Source organism: Lampetra planeri, chromosome 5 (assembly GCF_965212315.1).
Source record: "Lampetra planeri chromosome 5, kcLamPlan1.2.h2, whole genome shotgun sequence".
Classification (NCBI taxonomy): Eukaryota; Metazoa; Chordata; class Hyperoartia; order Petromyzontiformes; family Petromyzontidae; genus Lampetra; species Lampetra planeri.
Window position 1 is genome coordinate 3,620,796 of NC_136111.1, and position 23,571 is coordinate 3,644,366.

The 23,571-nt window shown below is 48.1% G+C and overlaps 1 protein-coding gene across 1 annotated transcript in view; it reads right to left on the reverse strand.

Moving 5' to 3' along the window:
- Positions 1–23,571, reverse strand: part of LOC144718685 (synaptotagmin-2-like) — a 90,158-nt gene that overhangs the window by 40,436 nt on the left and 26,151 nt on the right. Inside the window, exons 2-4 of the mRNA XM_078594136.1 lie at positions 18,661–18,833; positions 7,171–7,287; positions 892–1,059 (exon numbers count right to left, since the gene is read on the reverse strand). Coding sequence (XP_078450262.1) covers positions 892–1,059; positions 7,171–7,287; positions 18,661–18,833 — 458 coding nt within the window. The remainder of the gene's footprint in view (positions 1–891; positions 1,060–7,170; positions 7,288–18,660; positions 18,834–23,571) is intronic.

Sequence of the window (23,571 nt, forward strand, 5' to 3'; positions counted from 1 at the left end):
CTTTTCATGGGAAGTTAACTGTGGTTGCCCTTTAAGAGTGACAGGCCCTGGCTCGGTAGGGGCTGTAAATGCACACGGGCATTTCCCCACGCTCATTTGAATGGAGCAAATGCACCGACTTCATTTTAACCTCCTTGAACGGAACGCCGTGCGCTTATGGCGGTGCCGTGGTTGGCACGTACGTGCCTATGCATGTATGCACGTGTGTTTGTTGAATTTCTCTCGCACCGTACGTAGTGCAACGTGCTCACGTTAACTACGAAGCAGGATATACTGGAGTGCATTCACTGGAAATAGTTCATATTCGTGACATGCTGATCATTGCCAATAACCTTGAAACCAGTATATGCCTTCTGGTTTGCCCATATCATTATTACGTAATGTCCTGGCAGAAATCTTAAGACTGATCGCGATAACCATTATATCATTACCCTGTTAAATAAGTGACATTTTAGATATCAGCATACCGCTTTAAGGTGTTCACTTCGTTTGAGTAAATGCCAATTCTTCACATTGTATGCATGTTTAACTTCTTTCGCACCGAACGTAGCCAACCGCTCTAATCGGAGGTCTTGGCGTTGCCCTCGGTGGAAGGCGTTGACGCGGGGAGCCCATGTCCAATTTCTCTCTCCTCTCTCTCTCGTAGCCCAGCAGCTGGGACCCTCTCGGCATCAGGGCCCCCCCCCCCCCCCCCAGGTGCGGCTGCACAGCCCGGAACGTTCGATGTCTACGGCACTGCACTTCTGTGCGGCTACATCCTCATCAAACTGGCTCCCCTGCTGCTCGGCGTGGTCAACCTCCAGCTGATGTTAAGGGACACGGCCTGCGAGAAAGCCACCGCAGCAGAGAGTTTAGAGCCACGCGGCGCCGCGGGCGGGCGGACGGAGTCACCTTGAAGACGAAACTCTCGTTGAACACGGGGTTGAGCGTCTTGCGGTGAACCTTGGTCTCGTACTTCTTCTTCTTGTCGGGCATGAGGAAGAGTTTCACGTAGGGATCCGAGGTGCCCCCCATGTCCAGAGCCGGCAGCTCGGCCGCTTGGATCACCCCGACCGTGAGCTGGCACGGGGAGAGGGAGGCAGAGAGGGACGGTGAGACAGGAGATGTCATGAACAGAGATGGAATCGAACCGGTCACCTTCCAATCGCAATTCCAGTTTACCAACCGTGACACCATGGCAGCCTCCCTCTGACCAGTGGACTCCCCGCTACCTTGTAGTATTTTTATTTCCCAACGGTGCACTGCGATCCCTGGGTGAATTTCAACTTATAAATCACCTTACAAATGTAAATGACTATCATTACCTGTCCAAGCAGAGGCTAACCCTAACCAGGCAAACCCTTGCTAAAAGGTCGGTGATATTATTTGTTTTTTTCGGTAAAGTCACGTAGATAGAAAAAGTAATTTAATAATGATAAAAGATTAAAAAAACACGACGTTTCGATCGCAACACAAGCGGTCAACTTTTCTCCTGATGACGACCGTTTGTATTTTTAATATTTTATTAGAAATGTATTTATTAATTTATACTTATCTTTTCTATCTACGTGATTTTCCCGAAAACAAACAAACAATGTGGATTTCTGCAGTCACAAAAGTTTTAAGTCAAAGGTCGGTGATGTTCATTTTCTATGATGGGCCTGAACCAGTGGTGGAAACTCCACATTACCATGGTCACGGGTCGGCAAACCTGTGGCTCCGGTTAAAAACCCGCATGTGGATATTTAGAAACACGCGTTTTGAATATTTGGCTGCAATGAATTTCCACGCGATAAGCCACTGTTGAGCTATCATTTGTTGCCAGGTCGCTTCTGAAAAAGAGCTACATAGCTCAGTGGGCCTTACCTGGTAACATAAAAAGTCTTATAGTCTTTAAGGACTGCTTCGTAAAGTTATTTAATAAAGACCACCATCTCGTATTCACATGCAATGGTGGCTCTTGAAACATTGAGTTTTTTTGTTATCGAATTCTAACAAAAATGTATCTTCAATTTATTATTTTGGTTGCCAACCCCTGACCATGGCGGAAGGGCAGTTTCTCCACAGGCCCACCACCGGTGACTTCCCACAAAGTGGCACACACTTGGTCAACTCCAGAGGAATCGCGGATCGAATGGCGAGAGCGTAAGGGAGTTAGAGAAAGATTTAGACACACAGAGAGAGAGAGAGAGCGCGTCACTCTGACAGAAGAATTGCGAAAAGAAAGACGAGCGTAAGAAAGAAGGATGAGAGGACCGCAGAGGAGGAGGCGGTAGGAGAGATCCCTCAACGCGAGCTCTATAATAAGCATGATTTTTTTTTAAGACCAGGTGTTGCAATGGAGTTCGATCCACCGCGCCGGCAGCAATGAAGGCATGTCGATGTGTGTGTGTTTGGGCAGAACACGGAGGCGCAGAAGCCGATCTCGTGACCTCTGAGGTCACTTAAATGGAGAGATTGAGCACTCGGCCACCGGCCGATTCACTCGATAAAACCTGTCATATTTACTATACGGTCAACAGAACGGAGAGAATAAAAAATATAAACCGTGAGGCTCAAGCGATCCCCCCACCTGGATTCTCCAGATAGCTGTGCGGGCGGTGATGTGAAGCGAACGGGAAGCAGCTCAATGAGACGGCGCTCATTGCCATCGGTGGCCCCGAGCCAATGCGGGGGAAATTCCACGTTCTCATGGCAGGGGACAGTTCGTCCGTAGGATGTCACTGTTCGCTTCCTACAAAGTGGTGCTCGTTTTGCCATCTCTGAGGAGGTGATGGGGCTGTCGAAGGTTGAGTGAAATATGAAATTAAAACTGTCGAGCACCGTGACATCAATGAATGCTCTTTAGTTAATCATCAGGCCCGGTGACCTGACAATTGCAAGGTCACAAGTTCATCAAATCCTGGTCGAAGGTCAACCTAAGGCTCAACAGAATGAGTACCACTTTGTGGGAAAACACGAGTGATTGGTCGATGGTGCCTGGAGGAGTGATGCATGGATTGGGCAGAATAAACCACAAATGATGATTACAAGACTGGCCCCTGCCATAGAAATGTGGAATTCCCACCACTGGGTTCAAGGCCATCGATGGATATATGTGCTGTCCTTTTGCTCACTGAAGCAGGGAGATAGTCTGAGAATTAAATTTTCTTCAAAAAAAAACCCAATAGACCACCGTAGGGTTTAAATAGCATGTACGTATGTTGAACTTCTTTTGCACCTTACGTAGCATGACCTGCTGTTACCGGCAAAAAAATCCTCAAAATTTTTATTCGTAATATTTTTTCAAAAAATATAATACACGACGTTTCAGGCGATGCCCCTTATTTGGAGCACATAAGAGAGGCCAGAGGAACGGAGGCGCCCCTCTGTGTGTGCTGCACGTGTTGGGGTTGTCTGTGATTCGTCCTTGTGCACCACTGCCAACGCGGCAGCCTCAGCACGTTAATGTTGTTGTTGTTGTTGTTGTCGCTATAGGCATTAATAATGTAGTCGACGGATGATTGGCGCTTATGGGACTGTTTTTTTTATAATGATCCCAATAACTGTTCCCCATAAGTAGGAGACTTGAACACCATTCAATGCCTGGAATGTATATGTGTGTGTGTATATACACAGGCAAATATTTTTTTTTTCCTGCAACGGCATCATGTGCAAGAAGGCGTAATGACAATCCCTCATTGGCCAGCGACAGGAAGAGAGAGTGGATATTAGAGTAACGATTCAGGGGAAATATTGTTTGTGCACTCATATAGGTGCATGTCATCTGATACAATCATCTCCGAGCTGGCGGCAGGATAACGAGCCTGTGTGCAATGACAGCTCATAACCTGCCTATTGTCGGCGCAGTAATGAACCGATACTACCTTTTGTATGTAAAAAAACAAACAGCTCCGGTGCTAAGGATTTCCAGCCAATGCGGTCTGATGCACATTCGCAGACTATTTTCCGAACGTGCTGAAGGAATGCAAAAAACAATTTTAACCATTTTTATTTTTTTATTTTACCAGGTGAGGTTCACTAAGCTGTATAGCCCTTTTTCGGAAGTGACCTTGCCACAAATGATAGCTCACCGAAGTGGCTCATCCTGGTGATGTGGAAATGTATAATTACTTCATACTCTTTGGTTTTTTTATTCGGTAAAGTCACGTAGGTAAAAAATTAAAATAAAAGAATACAACTAAATTAAATCACGACGTTTTGGGCGCAACACAAGCGTCCTTCTTCAGGTGGGGACAACGTAGCGAAAGCACAACCGCTTGGGTATGTCTCAGAGATGGCTGTGACGAGGAATTAAATAGACGCTGAAGCTTTGTGATGCAGATGGTGGAAATAGATAAGGAGACTTCAAATCTAGAATTATAATTACTTCGCCTGGTATGCAGGAGGTCGTTGGTTCGATCCCGACCCTGACACCTGTATATTTAAACTTTGCTTCTTCTCCCAGTGGTCGTGTGGATTTTTCTCCGGGTCCTCCAGATTTTCCCTCTATGTTTACAATCAACATGCCGTTCAGAGAGTTTGGTTGCCGCTTTACATTTACACTTGAAAAGCCACTTCGCTGGGCTATCATGTGTGGCCAGGTCGCTTCTGAGAAAGAGCTACAGAGCTCAGCTGGGCCTTACCTGGTACAATAAAATGTAAACTCTTTGGGTCTTTCGGTAAAGTCACGTAGATAGAAAAATCAATTTAAAAAAATCACGACGTTTTAATCGCAACACAAGCAATTGTCCTCAGGTGAAAAAATATAAAATTTAAGTTAATGAAAAAATAACAAAAATAAAACACAATATTCCCTGTACTTAAAACGCACCTAAGTAGACCATGTGTTTAATGCACTGGTTAACACCACAAAATTAGATATTAAAAAATTTAGAATGGAGAAATCCGATGAGCTGTACTGACTAACATAGCCCCCCGCCTCCCGCCATCGTTAACACCCCTTGCTAGACGCCGTTGAGCCCAATGCACCTCGGTGGCCGGTGAGGTTGTTACATTGCACCAATGCATCGACAACCAGGGGTTCGTAAGACTCACGATACACGCGTTGAATCAAGGGCGCAAGTAACCCACGATTCATAAGCCATGCAAATCGTTGCAGATTGTTTTTTGCTGGAAACGTTACGCACAGTCTAGCAGAGCGGACAAAAGCCCTACAAGATGAGAAAGGAGGCGTGAAAAGAACCACCGATCACAATATAAACGAGACGGTAAAAACAAAGGCAACAAGAAAACATTGAATTAGAATTCTGATTCAAATCGTGGTCCTGAATCGTGACATTTCATTGCTTAACAGAGGCGGGGGGGGGGGGATAGGGGTGGAGAGTGAGCAGGTGAATGCTCAGCACATCTTGGTTATCACTTTACCCTATCACATTTAGATGACCACCTCCCGCTACATAACTAATGCAACCCACACACCTCATGCACCACAGTGGCCTCTGGACCTAATGAACCTTGGCAGGCCCCATAACTAACGTAACGTAGTGGGCCCCATGTGCCCAGTGTGCCTCTGTAACTAACGCACGTGGCTAAAATCGCATATAATACAAATGCAGAACCCCCTTTCCCTAACAGAGCCTGGTGTGGCTTGGGCAGTGTGTGTATATGTCTGATGGGGCTCCCTCGACCTAATGCATCTGACCAGCACTTTGTGTACTCCTGCCATTTATTCGTTTTATCTCCTGTGCCCTAACCGCAATAATAACAGCACGAGCGTAATATAACTGATGGTTGAAGACATAATCCACCGGAAGGGGGACAAAAAAAAGAGATGTTTAATACTACCGAGTGCGCAATGCACTTTGCGACACTGGACCATGAAGCAAAGCCCATGGGCATGCGCTGCATGCTGAGGACTGCGGACTATCGGTGAAAAGAATGGGCAAAATGCAAAATTCATTTTTTAAAGCGTCCTTGTCCGCGCGATGCATTTGTCTTGTGCTAACGCATGTCACCTCCGCCACCCTCCCAGGAAGATGTATCGCTCGCTCAGGGCACTCGCGGTTTCATTGCGAACGCCGAATGCGTCTTCATCGTGCGCGGAGCCTCATTAGTATGTATTATGAGCCTTTCTTCCCCACACTTGACGATGATAACATTAGCTGCATTTTTTGTTTAAAAAATAAAAAATTGCCGGACGTATCGAGGCTTGAAATTGGCAAATCAACAAATCCTCGGGAGCATCTTAAAATGGCAGGGTTTTGTTGTTGTTGTTGTTGTTGCGTTTTGTGGTAAGGCTCATAACAACCGACGAATTGATTTAGATTTTGTCGTTTTAGCTAAAATATATTTATTAATTCTGACACACATTCAAATTATGGTCGAATAACGTTTCCGTCAATGCTCCGCGTACGAATGCGCTCGTTTAAAAGGTCTGCGGAAGAAAAGCGAGGAATTATCACCCCCGGCAGCTTTGGGGAAAAGGGGGCCTCTGGGTAAAATGCCACTTTATTTGCAGACGTAAATAAGCATACGCTCAAGCCAGCCACCAACAGAACGTGCTCAGCAGCTTCCACGGAGAAATATAGAGAAGCCGCGTGGAAAGGACGCCACGTGTCACGATTCAAGACCAGCGCCACTGAGATTCTGGGTTTTTAGACGATTCTGGTCTGGGCTTCAACAAAAGCCTTCGCGATTAAAACACGCGCAAGTGAGTTGACGAGCTCAGGTCTCGGGCCCGGTTCGCAAGTGTGACTTGCACGGAAATGGTGTGCGCCATAAAAAGTTTGGCCTTTCACTTCATTTGCTCGATCCATCTCGGAGACCTGAAAATGACTTTGCTTCATTGTCATGCGATCAAAAACGGAAAGGCATGAAGGAGCATCAACCCACGGTCGTGTCGGACGACAGAGGCGTACGTTTCACAGGCGTGTCAGTGATTAACGGGCACGCTGCTCTGGTGTCATCGTTAGCACAGCGGAGGGAGGGGGTCGCCGCTGTGGTCTCACACCGTGGTAGTGAAAATAATGGGGGGCAGATTTCTTAAATGCCCCCCCCTACCCCAAGCCCAGGCCACGCGGAGCGGGAGATGCGTGGAGGGGTGGCGATGAGTCGCTTGAGATGGGCACAGCCAGAACTTTGAAACGAGAGGGCGGATGCCGGACCGCGCGAGCGATGAGAAACACAGCGACGAGGTCCCGCTCTCAGTTCCGATGTGACAGCGCCCACGTTGGTGGCACGCGCAGGTACCTGGTTGTTCTGGAAGTCGTAATCGATGGAGAACTGCAGTTTCCCGAGCTTCTCCTCCTCCTTCTCTTCCTCCTTCTCATCTCCCTCCGTGAGGCCAGTCTCCAGGTCTTCCTCCGACTACACCTGTGAGCCGAGAGCAAGGGCACGAGACACACAGAGAGAGAGTGGGAGGTGCAGAGAGACGGGGGGGGGGAAGAGAAGGACAAGTCATGAGCGTGAATGAGGGACCGCAGTGTACGAACAAAGTTCACGGAATGGGCAGCGCAATATCTTGACCGCACCGGCAATGTGGAACTTTTAAACGTGTGGAGGAGACGCCACTTGTGAGTGATGGTGTGACTTGTAGACAGCACATCGTCACCTACCATGGTGATACCAGAGTGCTGTCATCAGCACGCTCCAATCACAGATATATAAAGGTGTAAACGGGACATGACATCATCTCGCTCACCTCCGTTGTTCAACCTTGATTGAACGATGGGAATTCCTCATTTCTATGGCAAGGCCAGCATATCTAGAGTAAAATCACTGTACACACGCTGCAAAAAAGTACTGATTTTATTGACCCCAGAGGGATGATTGGTCTTTGAAAATCTACAGATTATGAATATAGGGCTCTAACCACAGCACTGCACATATATATACATGTGAAAGCTAAGCCAACCAGGTTTAACCAGGTTTAACTGGACAATACTTTCATTGACCTGTGATAAAAGGAACAGACCAATAACGCTTGCACAAAATCAAGGGTGCATATGTAGGTTAAAAATGAAAAATACATCTTTCTGCAAGTTATCTTGGTATGTCGCTGCGGTGGCGAGATGTTAACTACCTCGCCTGGTATACAGAAGGTCGTTGGTTCGATCCCGCCCCTGACGCCTGCTGTATATTTCTAGTTTGGGTGTCTCTCTCCCCCATGGCCACGTGGATTTTTCTCCGGGTCCTCCGGTTTTTCCCTCCACATTTAGAATCAACATGCGTGTAGAGTGTTTGGCTGCTATAAATCTTCACATTATATAAGCCAATTCGTTGAGCTATCATTTCAGGCCAGGTCGCTTCTGAAAGATAGCTCTTATGTCGCTCAGTGGACCTTACCTGGCAAAGAAAAAAAAAGAGTTGAGTAGTAATAGTTTTATTTTGTTCTATTCACTCTGTGTACTTTTCCTGCACTTGAGCTCTATAGAAACTAATAGATCAGTGAAGAAAGTAGAGACAGAGATACATACACACAGACCCACTGAGAGCACTCAGCTACGATTTAACAAAGTAGGTCAGAACACCCAAGGGATGAAAAAAATCACCCCCCTCCCCCCACGTCTCCAACATCGGATCCATTATTATAATGCACAAAAGAAAAGCCCAAACCGTAACGCTTAAAGATTGATGCTGGATACACTTTGAGTCCATTAAGCAAGGCTCAGAGCACAGAAAACACAACGTCCCTTCTGCCAGGTGTGTGCTACTTTGCGCATGCATTCAATGTTCGATGTCGTTACGAGTGCCTCATTAATTTCTCTGCTTTATATATATATGTTTCCTATTTTTTTTCAACCAACGGAATGTGGAGGTTGCTTTGTGTTTTTTTGCCGATGAGCTAAAGAAGAGGCTGCCGAGAAGAGGAGGAGGAGGGGGAGCACGGCATAAAGAAAGGTGGCGGCGTGTTTCTATTTCACACACGCAGGCGCCACGCGCGGACGATCGAGTGTTTGCATCACTCGACAGTACAATGCGACGATGTGGACTTAGCAGAAAATGATGATTGCTGGGGCACGTGTTCGACAATGGTGATGGATGGCGGTGGATGGGGGCATGTATCAGACATGTCGACTCAGCCTCAAATGAGTACCTGGGGCGATGTGTAAACATCGCCACGAGGGAAGACCAAAGCGGCCGGTCGCGGTGTTGGCCACGCACCCCCTCGTGTGCTGTGCCGGCCTTCATAGGTGCTTCTCGCTAAGAGCACTTGCCCCAACAGTCTGTTACAGGCTACACGGGGGATCTTTGTTCTTTGTGTCAGACAATGGTGATGAGTGGGGCATCTTTCAGACAATGGTGATGAGAGGGGCGTGTAATGGACAATGGTGAAGAAGTCTGTAGTTATTAACGTTCATAACAGAGGTTTATTGGTCGCGAAAGCCTACGTGTTAACCAGTTATTTACGTGTTAAAATGTTAATTATATAAATAAAAAGAATACGTCGATGTAGAACAAAAAAGCATCGTGAACCCAAGATATACGCTTAATTGCAAATCATGGCAAGGGTTGTTATCTTCGCGAAAATAAAATTCGGCAGCGTGACTGTGACTGTGAACGCCACCCTTAAAGGCGCGTCGCTCCTCCCCGTGTGAATGTACAGAACGAGAAGATTGCTCGTGGCATCTCACGATCGACGTTCTCTGTAAATAGTCGAGTTGCCCTCAAACCCCCCCCCCCCCCTCATGCCCCCACGGACATTCTGACGCACGCGTTAGTCCATTCAGGGGACTTACATAGCGAGGGAAACTGGCAGTCACACGCACACAGATCCATACACATACACACGTACACAGAGCAACAATGAGATACACATACCACCCCAAAATACGGAGATATACACACAAAGACACCGCACACATATATAGACAATGACAAAGATCCCCCATTGAGCCCTCTTGATTGCTGGGTCAGGTGCGGTGAGCGAGCAGTTATTGGGCCGGCACGGCACACGAGGGTGCGTGTTGTGGCCAATGTTGCGCGATAACCATGACATTACCGATCTCATCAAAGACAAAGACCACCCGTGTGGCCTTGACAGACTGTTTGGGCAAGTGCTGTTAGCGAGTAGCACCTCTTTCCCACCTGAGGACGACCGCTTGTGTGGCGATCAGAGCGTTCGTGATCTATTATTATTTTTCTATCCACGTGACTTTACCGAAAGAACCAAAGAGTATGGACTCCTGCAGTCACGAAAGCTTCAAATCAAGACAGCACCTGTGAAGGTCGGCACGGCGCACGAGGGGGTGGGTGGCCAGCACCACGCCCGACCGCCTTTGTCTCCCCCAGTGGCGATGTTTACACATCGCACCAGTTACTCGTTTGAGGCTGAGTCGACCTAGGGGAGGCCCCGGACTGGTTCAGAAATTCACCACTGATGCTAGCCGTGGCGGATAATCGAACGCGGGCCATCGGTTCCGCGCCGCATTGCGCTGACCACGACCGCTACCGCTCCATCCGAACACGCACAGGTGTAGAAACACAGGCGCACACAAGCACACACAAGCACACACACACACTGCATGTTTGTATATCTTGGATACAGCCAACCGAGCGTGGGCAGAATGACATCGCAAGCAGCGCGGGAGACTGCACGTGAACGCAGCCAGAACGCGGGGCTCAATCTGTCATCATGAGCCACCTCTCACAGGGAAATAGGCGTCACACTGATAACCCATCACAACCAGGGCAGCTAATCTGAGCTTTAGGGAAAGTAACATCCGTTTAGCAGCCCGTTTGTGTGAAAATGTCACGTAACCCACTTGTGATGCTGAAGGTTAAAGGAAATTAAATTCAAGCACACACACACCGCTTGGATAGAATATATATTTCTTATGTGTGTGTGTGTGTGCGAATGTTTATTGTGCTGCCCAGTTCCCTGAATGAGTCAAATGAGTGGCTCCTGAGGTGTTGCAGCAAACAACAAAACAACGAGCAGAGAAACCGTTGAGAATTCATGAATTCCGGATGTTGCGGTCGCGGAGATACACAGAGGCAGCGAAGTTCTCCAGTCACTCGCGTTCTCAGTGCACGTGGTCGATGTCAAATATTCAACGGCGGTCTTCCTATGGAGTGAATGGCGCCCGTCATGGGAACGTGGAATATTCCACCACTGGCTCAGGGTTGTTGACAAATGTGGGGAGACATTCGCCATTGTGTTCCCGCACCTCCGATTAAGCACGGTTGGCTTCGTACGGTGCGAAAGAAGTTCAACGTACGTACTTATGTATGGCGTATGTGTCAAAAAAGTCATAGTGTCTCCTGGCTCAAATGAGCGTTGGGCGAGCGCTTATCTCAAACGGGTCAACCTGAGCCAGTGGTGGACCAACCCTCACCTTCCTTGCTAATGCAGGGCCAAGTCTCTCGACAGAGCAACCACGATCAACGTCCTACAAAGCGCAACTCATTTTTTCCCCCACCTCATGCAGATGATGGAACGACTAACTTCGTATCAGTCGAAATATTCTACAAAGAACTCAACAACAACGACAATGATAATGATGATGGGGCGCCGAGTTGCTTTCAGTCGGCGAGTTCACTGTTATCGGGACGTTTGTGTTTTAAAGGAGGCCTGAGTTGTGTGCGGAGTCAAACTGATACACGATCTGTGAACCTGAGCAAAGTTGGGCCCACCGTGACCGGCTAATCTAACTAAAACGCCATATCGTTACTCGAAGGGCAATGCCTCATTTTTGACACCCATCTGATAGCAATGCTCCCATTGGCATCCGTGCCACTACTCACAGAGACAAAGGCAAATAGAAAGATCCCCTCTCTGGGCGTTGTCACGCACTGTTGGGGGACGTTTCGACAACGAGCACCTATGAAGGCTGGTACGGCATACGAGCGGGTGGGTGGTCAGCACCACGCCCGGCCGCCTTTGTCTCCCGCGTGACGATGCTTACACATTGCACCAGGCACCCATATGAAGTTGAGTGGACCTAGGGGAGGCCCAGGACTGGTTCAAATAATCGTCGCTGGTCTCAGCCATGAGCAGGAATCGAACTCGGGTCGCTAGGTTCGTAGTGCAGCCACGAACTGCTGCCATATAGCTCCCCACAACTCACACAGACATACATCTACACAGACAGCCATGTCCCAATCCTGACAGCCAACCCCTCAGGAATGCCACCACTGCCCCTCCTCATACCAATGCCGTCTGTGATAACACTGCCATGATGTCCCACCATTGGAGAGCCGTGACCACATCCTAAACGCAGTGTCCACTCTTTAACTGCCATGCCCCCTCTCCATAGCCATGTGCCCTCTTGAAAGCCAAAAACTTGAATTTGATATTCATGGACGGCACTTCCCAATACCACCAGCCCACCCACTGGCATTAATTTATGTGGCCGCGCACTGCTGATACGACTCAATAAAATCGAAACTGGTCCTTGTTTAAACAAATGCTACCAGCGAAAATTGATCCGGAAAGGCCAATTGGTCAATCCAGTAAAAATCAATCTCAGCAGCATCCTTCTCCTCCTGACATGAGCATTGGGGTGGTGGTCATATCCGTTGGTGGCCTTGAGCGAATGACAGACATTTCACATTCACATGGTGGGGGCTAATTTATCCACACAACAGTTCGGTGACCGGTGAAAGGCTAAATCATTTGGATGATGTAAAGGATAAATAATTTGTAACCAAAGCACATTTTTAATACATAATTTGTATCATAATCATAACATTATTTATTTACATATTTGATTGTATAGTGCTGTGGTTACAGTGCTCGATTCACAAACAGCAAGTTGTAAGTTCAAATCGTGGTTGGGGGTCAACTACGTCCTTCATCTCTCAGTGATCAAGAGACGGTCATATGGCCTTAGAATGGGAACGGTGTTTTAATATTTATACTGGCTCAAGGCCAACCACGGAAATAATCACTGCACCATGGGAGAGGGACTGTCTTAGTCTGTATCATTATTTTTTTAAAATTATTATTAGTTCCGATTAATTCCGATGTGGCCGGGTGGCTCAACGATCAGAGCGCTGAGTCGGCATCGTTGAGATCTTGCGATCGACGTGTGGGCAGCATTGGGCCCTCAGCTTTAGCGACATGTTTGTCACCAATGACTGCAGCCAAACAAAACAAAAACAGCGCTGAAACTACCATGGGACAAACACCGATCTCAGCGCAGTGTGGGTGAAAGCGCGCCCCCTATTGCATGAAGACAAAAATGGCCACACGAAGGGTTTTTTTCAGAAGCCGTTGTGTAAAACATATATATTGCGCAGCCTCTCTCAGACACACACGGGAACGTACTGTCCTGCACCATTTCCAAATGAATTCTCGCTCTCCTTACACAGCGCCGATAGTGCTGCTATAAGAATAAAAAATGAAAAGACGAAAAAACACGCTTCGTGTCACCTGCACTTTGTGATCAGCTGTGATTGTTCAAAAAAAGCTCCCCCGTGTAAACGTATCGTACGGTCCCGTGGGCAGAGAGAGAGAGAGAGAGAAAAAGGCACGCGGGGAAAACATCGCTCGCTAAGACTGATGATGCATTGCTTGCGCAACTGCTGAATGACAGAATGTGAACTATGACGTGTCTTTTAAAGGCCACGCTTTGCACAAAAAGCTTTCCCGGAACTCAGCAAGCAGTGGGATGCACTCTCCCTAATTATTGCCAGCGGTCACTGCTGAGTGCGGCCAAATCTTCGCCAAATGCGGCCGCGAAATATTTATCAAGGCGTGATTAATGACGGCTTGGCAATTCGAGACAATTTTGTGGCTCCTGTAATTGCCAGACCGGTGAATCTAGTGCAAAAAAAAACATCTTTTGGAATTAGGCGTTTAAGTCGTGAAGGATTATAGAATTAATATTTTAATATTGAGAACCCACGCGCTTACGTCTCTGCCGCTTAATTAGTATTCGTGAAAATGAGCACATGTGCAAATGTGTCTCTTGTTTGCATCCACGTCATATTTCAGCCAAGAGTTAATTAATGAAGAGTTTTTTTTTTGCGCTTTACTCTAGACAACATTGTGATGTAAAAGAGCAGATTCGTTTTTGAAGTTGATTTCTCTGTAGACAACATTTACTTTTTTTTATTGCAGAGGTGTAGAATGCAATTCTTACAGTTATCTCCCACCTACGACAACTACATAGATATAAAAAAAATGCGCTCCCCCCCCATGCCAAACGAAAGAAGAAATAACCCTACAACATCAAAATGAAACCTTTTTTGCCAGTATCAAAGTATGAAAAAAACAAGAATAGGTTTTACCCTTTCTGGCAATAAAACAGCTGATAGTGGCATTGTCTTTGTGCTGTTCGCCTTTTGGCGTTGTTCTCTGGTCTGAAACTGGTGGTGAGACGAGGCCCTAAAGAAGGCTGTCTCTGGTGTCGTCCAATCAGTTTCAAAGACAATGCGTTTGTTATCAGAGCATGTTTGTTTGCATGTTCACCACAAATACTCTGTGTGGTTAATGCGACCTTTGATTCCTTGAAAAACGTTTCTATTTGGTGTTTGAACATCTTAGCACCTCCTGTTTATTGCCATAAAGGTTCAAATCTCTTCTTATTTTTTTATACTCCTAATATCAGCTGGTTTTAAATGTAACACACGAACAATAATGCGTGCTTTTTTAATCTTAGTATTTGAGGGCAGGAGTAAAGTGATATGGATGGATTGCAGTGTTATTGATGGTTGTAGGAGTGATGGTGAATATGGTGGTGGTGGTGGTGAAAATAATGGTGGCATAGATGGAGTTGATGGCAGTGGGGTCATAAACTCACGACACTTGAGTCAATGGTTTAACCATGTTGACTGAAACCTGGATGGGATCTCAGGCTTACACCAGTATCGCGCCTTGTTTTTTTTTTACATGGGCCAACCTCATCGAATGAAGAATAAATATTATGTTAGGCTGGGGCAGCTTTCTTTTTCGCACCACCGTTCCATTTCAAAACTTTTCGACGGTCTCTCGCGTCCGTTCGACCAAGCAAGACGGAGTGCAAAGAGAACTCGCGGATGGTCAGGCCGTGGTGAGGAGCGCGTGAGAGACTTTCAACGGACGTGGCGTGGAACTCACCGAGAAATGACGTCGCACGGAGTCCGACCCGTCGCGATCCAGAGGCCCATTGGTGGCAACGGTGAGCGTCAAAAGGAAGAAGGGGGGGGGGAGGGAGACATGAAATCAACAAAATCAGAGGCATAAACGGCGCAGGACACAGCAAACCCACGTTACCGGGGAGCGCGCGAAGCAGGAAGCATTACACAACGCCTCCCGTCATCCCGTCTCGTCGTGACGACCACGGTGTGACTGACGCGGGTCCCTCCATCATCGACCCCCCCCCCTCCCCCATACACACACTGCCCACCCTCCCCACATGCAATTAAACCCAACGCCACTTCAGTCATCTCCCTACGCGCTAAATAAAAAGGAAAACTAAGGAACGCGAACATTTTTCGGTTGATGGCAAATAAGCACACATACTCAAAAATAAATAATACCCCCAGAAAGCCATCACAATAACTAACTTTTTAAATGTTTGTACATTAGATGGGTAAATTGGAGAACTTAATTGTGGGCATATTACGGGCTTGAATTAGTTTTACGATGTGGCTTTTGTGGAAGCGAGAGCGTGTAAATTGCGATCACGCATCGCAGCTGTCAGGACACTTTGAATAACTGGCACGTGACTGATGCAGCAACAACTTTATTTTGTCGTACGTGTTGTGTATTTACACTTATACTGCCATAATAGTTATCATCTTACTAATTCACTCATTGCGCTGAATCTTTCGTCAGTATCACCAGCAGCAGCAGCAGCAGCCATGATCTATCCACTGCTGGAAGCCGTCACCATTCCTCGTGGTCACCAGATGCGACGATCCATGGAATCGCATTGCTCTGGACGTCCCCTCGGGTGGGTCCCTTCCTTCGGCAACTCACTCTTCCCAGGTGTCTCCGTTTTGAAACCGCGACGATACATTTCTCTTCTAGATTTGAAGCTTTCGTGACTGCAAGGATTCATACTCTTTGGTTTTGTCGGTAAAGTCACTTTACCGAAAAAAACAAAGAGTACATTTTTCTTATCGGCGGAAAGTGCGATTCCGACAACCTTCGCTGGAGAGCGCACAAAAAAATCCGGTGGAAAGTAGCAGAAACGTGACAATATTCCAATCCGCGTGATAATGGGGCCCTCAAGGCTTGACCTGCTATCATTTATCGACGCGCTATTGCTTTACTGACAGAGCACAAAAACAAGCGCGGAATTTTAATTGCCGAAACCGGCACCGATCCACCGCGCGGCGAGACTCGGTCGAGCGTCCCCCCCGTCGCCCATGCCGGACACCTGCGAAGAAGAACTTCATCGCTCGTCGGATATCCTCCTCCAGTCCAAATAAAGATTCTGATTCATTCGCTCGGCGCAAACAGGGCCGTGCGCCGAGTGATGGCGTAGCTCTGGACCCAGGCGATGTCTGCGCCAGGCAACAGCAGACTCGTTCCTATTCCCCTCCGGTGTGTAACGGTACGATAATGGCCTTTTTCATCCCCGTGACAACTCTTCCCTACTCCGTTTGGCTTTGATTATTTTATGCAGTTCCTCCAGCGCCTGTCGGCAGGCTTCCTTCACACTCTCAGCGGTGATAACGAAGCGGGCGTACGTGCACGCGCGCGCGCGCGCACGCACGCACGCGCCGCCTTGATAGTCGTGGGTATGTCAATGCTGCTTTTACCTCTTGCACGGAGGGAAACTTCTATCTCTGCATAGCTTCAGCGAGCCGCTCGCTGAAGCTGCCGCCCGAAGGCCGCGTCGCAGCCTGGAGGCCGGAAATCTCAACGCGATCCACCAATCCCCACCTCCCAAAGTGTTGGCTTGCGGGGAACGTGCGTACTAAATGAAATTAACCCTCGGGCGAGGAGGAGGGGGGGAGGTGGCAATTTTTTCATTTCCCCTGCACTGCTCTTAGGTTGCTCGTCCAATGGGGATCACACGGCGTTCCGAGCTCTCTCTCGCTTCCACCGAGATTAATTTTAATAGCAGACTCGGCCAAGATTGTGAGGCGGTCCCGATCGCCGCCTGGACCCATTTACCCGCCGCCCGGACATTAATTTTTTGCAGAATAATTACCGAGTATTGATCGCGCTCAGTATCCACCCTCCGCCCCTCGCTAAGGCCGCGTTTGATTCATCGTCGCCGCACGCAGCGTTCGTTGGTCGTTTCCGTCCGTGAGTCCTGGCCGCTGCTGTACCGCCGCGGTGACCACCGGCGCTCCTTGAAGACATCGGGAACCGGGCACCTCGTCCATCGCTCAGCGCTTTTGAGTGATCGAAAACGGTGACGAGATGTTGACTGCCTCGCCTGGTGTGTGGGAGGTTGTGGGTTTTATCCCGACCCTGACGCCTGCTGCTGTATATTCGGAGTTTGCGTGTCTCTCTCTCGCTCCCCGTGGTCGCGTGGATTTTTCTCCTGGGTCCTACAGGTTATTCCCTTCACATTTAGAAACGTGACGTTTAGAGTATTTGGCTGCTGTAAATTTCCACGTGATGATAAGCAACTTCGTTGGGCTATCATTTGTGATAGCCAAGTCGGTTTTGAAAAATAGATATATAGCTGAGTGGGCCTTACCTGGTAAAATAAATATAGTTGAATAGCTTTGAGAAGCTGGCATTGCCAATGAGCTGCAAACCAGCCTGGCACGAGTGCAAAGAGGTGGTGTGGCCAACGAACATGCGCCTGATTTTTCAGAACGGAATGCGATGGGAACAAAATAAATAATCTAAAATAAAGGGTAACGTTGCAGCCCTGCAATTGTACGCTCACGCCAGGTTCACAGCAATGGGGCGCTCTTGAGAGCCATTCTAGAGAGCAATCAACTACACTTTCCTTACATTCGGATATATATATTTTACGCAAGTAATTTATATATAAAAAAGTAATCAACGGGTACTTGTGGAGTAACACTACTTTGATTACACATTTGAAATGAAGCAGTAGGTGATTACCTAATATTTTACGTTTGGTTATCTGATTATTACATTGCTTCGTGCTCAGAGATGGATCGTGACATCGCAGGACCGAGAGAAACGGCGTCCATGTGTGGGAAGTCTTCATCTAGCAGCGGATCGATCATGGTTAATGACGACGACGACGATGATCTGACTACAGTAACGCATAACTCCGCAACAATGACGGCACTACCGCAAAAGAACAAACAAACCTTAAGTTCAGTGAAACACGTGTAAGTGCACATGTGGCTTTTGAAAAAAATAAAACATTATCAAGGTGACCAGATGGCTCAGAAAGCTCAAAGTGGCAATTCCAGAGCCACCGCACCGACAACGGCTGAGATGCTTCATCAAGCCCTGGAGCTGGGTGCCCTCTATCTCAGGGGGCTCATAATTGCCATGTTGTAGTCATTGTTCCAGCACAGCTGAAAACATGGGTTGAAGGCCTGGGGGAGGATGTCTCTCCCGAAGGTGGGCGGGGTGGGTAGGGGGGGGGCGTTCATAATGGTAGTGTCAGAGCCACAGAGACAGCACAGGCAAGGTCATGCATTCGAACCCTGAGGCTGACCATCTCTCTATCAGAGAGTTCATAATGGCCATGTTGGAGCCAATGAGCCGGCAATCTCTGAGCTCCTGAGTTCAGTCTCCCGGGGCAAGTGTCTCTTTCTCTCCTTCTGTCTCTCTCACTCTCTCAGGGGGTCCATGACGGCCATGGCAGGGCCACTGACCCAGCACCAGTGACATCCCCAGGTTAAGGCCCAGACTCCCACCTTATCATTGTCCATGTCCTTGACGTCCTTCATGTTGATGGCGTTCTTCATGCCCTTCTCCTTCTTGTTCTTCTTCTTCTTTTTGCAGCAGCATTTCTTGCAGATGCAGAAGCAGCAGCACAGGATGAGTAGGCCAGCGACCACGGCGATGGCGACGAGGGCCCACGACGGCACTGAGGGTCGAGGGAGAGAGAGAGAGGTGCAAATGGGAGGGGTGGGTAAAGTGACGTAGGTAAAAAATTCGAATTAATAAAAGTAAAAAAAAATCACGACGTTTCGGAGGCAACACAAGCTTCCGTCTTCAGGTGGAACCGTCACAGCACGATAGCTGTATCAAGTTTTTTTATTACCTACGTGACTTTACCGAAAAAACCCAAGAATATGAATCCTTGCAGTCACGAAAGCTTCAAATCTAGAATTAGGAGGGGTTGGGGTGGCGGCAAGATGAGAGAGGTCAGAGAGGTCAGGGGAATGGGAAAGACGATAGGATTTTAAAAAGTCAAGGTCAAAGAGTCATTGAGGACGACGCTATCGACGTGACTCTGAGACGTGTTCTCGCGCTGCGCTGCGTGGCCGTAGTTAGGCGTCGTGTGCCAAGGGGAAGTGAGTGGCACGTGTACAACGACCCGAGGGCACGTGTCCTCAACCGTTGGGTTGAACCCGCCTCCTCAATGAAACCCTCAAGTCTCTTTTTATTCACGGAAGTTCATTTGCCGAGGGTAAATAATGTCGCGTTACAGAGCGATGCGGCGAACTCGATCAAACGTCTCGCAGGAGCAGCATCCGGCTGTGCAAGGTGAGAGAGAGAGAAAAAAACACGCCCAGAAACAATCAAAGCGTGCACTTCACATAATCTAATTTCATCTTGGCCTTGATGAACAAGGCATGATCTCTTAAATATCCCTAGGTGTGACTTTAAAGCAGCTCGCCAGCGAAATCCATTCCTCGAACATAATGATGCATTGTGCGTCCACACCTCAGTGGCCACACAATCCCACCACGCTCCGACTCCACCTCAAAATGTCATCCCGTTCAAACAATCATTGCGGATATCTCACGTGTTCTTTGGCAGCCCTGAGCCTGAACCGTTTGGTGGAAATTCCACGTTTCTATGACAAGGGCCCAGTCACTCCAAAACTACAACCGCTATTGACCTTCCTTGGAAGCCATGTTCATTTTATTCACCACAAAGAAATCACGTGCTTTGTTGACTCCCGACTGGGAATTGGAACTTGAGACCATCTGATTTTAAGTCAAGCACTCTGCCCACAGCGCCTTCCGCCCGAATAACATTTCTATAACGAGAGATGGCATGAATAAATCATGAGCCGTGAGCTGGAATTGAACTTAGGTCGCCAGGTTCATATCGTAGTGCGCTAACCACTATGCCTCCACTCCTCCCCACCCACCCGCCCGCCCGCCCACCCACCCACACACTCCCTCCATAAATAATAGTAAGAAATGTAATTGCGACCGTTCAGTCCACCTACCCCACCACATTGGGATGTAATCTGCCATAAATAAAACAAAAAAATACAATTTCTGTTATGACAATTCTCGTAGAGAGATAGAACACTTAGCATTTCTTCCCAAATCACAGGGGACTGGAAAAGGCATTTGGTGAGTGAGACCGATTGCTCGTCGACAGCGCACACAACGGGGCCCGGTACTTCTCGGGAAATCTAATCAGTGCAGGTGTCTGGACTGGAGTAACTTTAATAATTAAACATTAAATAAAGCCACTCGCAGAAGCACTACTGTGTTGCCATGGCAATAGGGACGAACGCTTATGTGGCTGCAGGCCGGGTTTCGCAAGTCTGGCGTGAGACGTGAAGGAGAAATGCGCCGGCACCGGTGATATCCCGAGTTCAAACTCCAGTCAACCACTCCTGATTAAAAAAAAAATCGAGTGTCGTTCATTCGTAGTAAAAGCCAACGATTTCCTGCTCACACGAGCATTGGAGCATTTGCTCGCGTTCTGTTTTAAAGGTCTCAGCCAGTGGCGGAGATTCCGCATGTCTGCGGCAAGGAACGGGGCCTGTCCGTCCATAGGGCAGCCCTAGAGGGAGGACGGGATAAGTCAATCTCCCCCCCAGCCAGGATTCGAATTCGGATCCTCTCCCATTGCGAGCCGCACTCTCCACTGTGTGGTTTTTTTTTTATAACAGTGAACCACGGCTGCTTTGTTGATCTCGGAAGACCAGACATAGAAACAATGCTCCATGCCACCTATTTGGGTTATTTATGCAACATTCCAACCGTGCCGATGGCCTCGGATCACGAGACAAGGGAAATCCATGTATCTCATAAGCGAGCTAAGCTCCATAGGTCACCCAGCAAGATGACGTCGTCATACAACTACTGAGAGAGCCGTGTGGCCACATTACATCCACATGCTAGATGACGATGCACCATTTGGCTTTGCAGATCTTGCTTGATGCATCTGAGTAAACTGTGAATGCAGTGGTCAGAATTATAACAAGCTAAGCGACACCGCCACATTTTTGCACTCGAGAACCGATTTCAATCGCTGAAGCCCGGATTCAAACCCAGGTTGCAGAGTTCTGTTGGCTGAATTATTTTTAACAAGGCCATCAGACTCGGGTAGCACAACTCTATTCACCCTTAAACAGCCAAATCACCGTTACCACACAGCCTAGTAAAAAAAGAAAAAGTGAAATGTGAAAAAATAATGACTCACTTTTTGACAAAAGGCTCAAAAAAAGATGCACGGAAACTTCGCGCAAAGTATCAAATCGTCCATCTAATTTATTCAGCCAAGACACTTTCGAAGCGCTCGCTTTGATCCCTTTAAATATTTTTTACATTATTATTTCACAGCGAAATTTCCCCGCTCTGAGGGGCTAACAAAAAGGCGTCTTGCGGGAGGCCGCCCGTTCATCCGTCCTCCAACGGCGTTCGCGAGGAAAAGCGACGGGCAACGTTACACACGTTCCTCTCCCGTCCGCCGTGGCCCCATCGCACGCCTCTCTCTCTATCTATCTCTCTCTCTCGCGCGCGCGCGTGAGTCTCAATCGAAGCGTCGTTTCTCAACGTGATGAAAATGCCGAGCGGAGCGCGGATGGGTAAAATCAGGATAGATGGTCGGCGCAGATTGTGGCGGGGGGGGGGGGTTAAGACTGCGAGTGTCACAGAGTGGGTGGCAGGAGAGAGGTTTTTTATATTCTTAGGTTTTTTCCGGTAAAGTCACGTAGGTATAACATCAAAATTAATGAAAATAAAATAAAACAAAAATCACGACGTTTCGGAGGCAACACAAGTCTCCGTCATCAGGTGGGACCGTCACAGCCGAATTAGCTGCATCAAGTGAGGCAATGATTCAAGATGTAATCCCTTATAAGCAAGTTGAAGGGGGAGGAGAGGGGGGGGGGCTCATCAGAATGTGGTAGCCAATAAATGGAACGTATCGGGAGGGAGGGGGGCGGGGCTCAAAGACAGCACGGAGTGCTAAGCGCAACGCATCGGGAGGGGGAGGGGGGGCGCGGCCAAAAAAATGGACGACGGCTTGGATGCGGTTGCTGCTGCACACGCCAACACATTGGACAGAGAGGGGGGAGGGGAGGCCTGATACACATGATAGACAAAAGAACGAAAATGCCCATGTTTATACCAATGCTGGCTGAACAATGAAGAGAGTACTGTTAAAAAAGAACTGGGGATGTTAACACTCGGTAAAGTAAAGTAAAATAGTGCTTGTCAGATAAGATGGTCCAAAAAAGTGTAATTAAGTCTTTTTTGCGTGGTTGATAACATCTTTCCAATGATTACTAAGTTTGTACCCATCATCACGGTTGAAATTATGTCTGTGTTTGTATATTTGTATGGCTTCGTGTACCAACATTTGATGGTAGCCGGGAGGTTTGCAGAGAACCTTGGTCTCGGAAAAGACAATTTCATGAGAGCCCATCGAGTTGTAGCAATGATCGGCAACGGCAGAAGAGAACCTTTGGCGTAGTGGGTTGTGGAGTGGCGTCCGCGTGCGGCTGATGGTTGAGTTGTGCGCTCTGTGCGCGCGTTGGGGCACGTTCTCGCTGCTGCCTGCGTTCCTTGCGAACGTATCCCTCGATATGTAAGGCGCGTGCGAGTGTTAGATTGCGATGTGCGAGTGCGTGATTTCGCGCGCGTGCGCGTGCGTGCGTTTGCTCGTGCGTGTGCGTGTGTGCGTGCGCGTGTGTGGGAATGGTGTGATGGGGAGCGATGGCGAAGCGGTTAGCGCGCTCCGCTATGATTCGGCCAACCTGAGGTTGATTCCTGGTCACAGCTGAAAGCAGCAAAATGAGTGATACCTGAACGGGTCCTGAGTTTTCGTTCAGTCAACTCCGCTTCAAATAAATACCTGTAGATTATAGAGGTGATTATTTGGTGTTGTCGTGTTGACATTGTTCGAAGAATGTAATGCAATCTCAGCACTCCGCCTTTAATTCCTGGCCATAATGCACAACCGTGTCTAGGTCCTCCCCGATGTCATGAATGTACATTGCAGTGTCTAAACATCGTCAGTGAGGAGACCAAGGTGACCACATGTGTGTGGTGTTGGCCCAGCACCCGTTCTGCCCTTAACATTTGCTCACTTAACAACATGCTCCCATATACAGTCCAGAAGCCTGAATGGAGGATCTATAGATTGGCTGTGTTTAGAGAGGAGAGTGATGATAGGACAGGGTGCCACCGAGACAAGAGGGAGTAACGGTTGAGATGCTGGTGAAGTGTCAGGGGCTGTTTTCTGCCCGTTAGTGTAATTGCTTTTTTTTGGCCTATTGCACCGACTCTCACGAGTCTCTCTAGCTTCACTCTGCCGCACAGGGAAAATTGGACAAAGCGTCCCCCAGGTGCAAGGTTGGCGCTGAGAATGCGTTCTGTGAAGGGCGGGGGTGTTGGAAAGTAACTAGT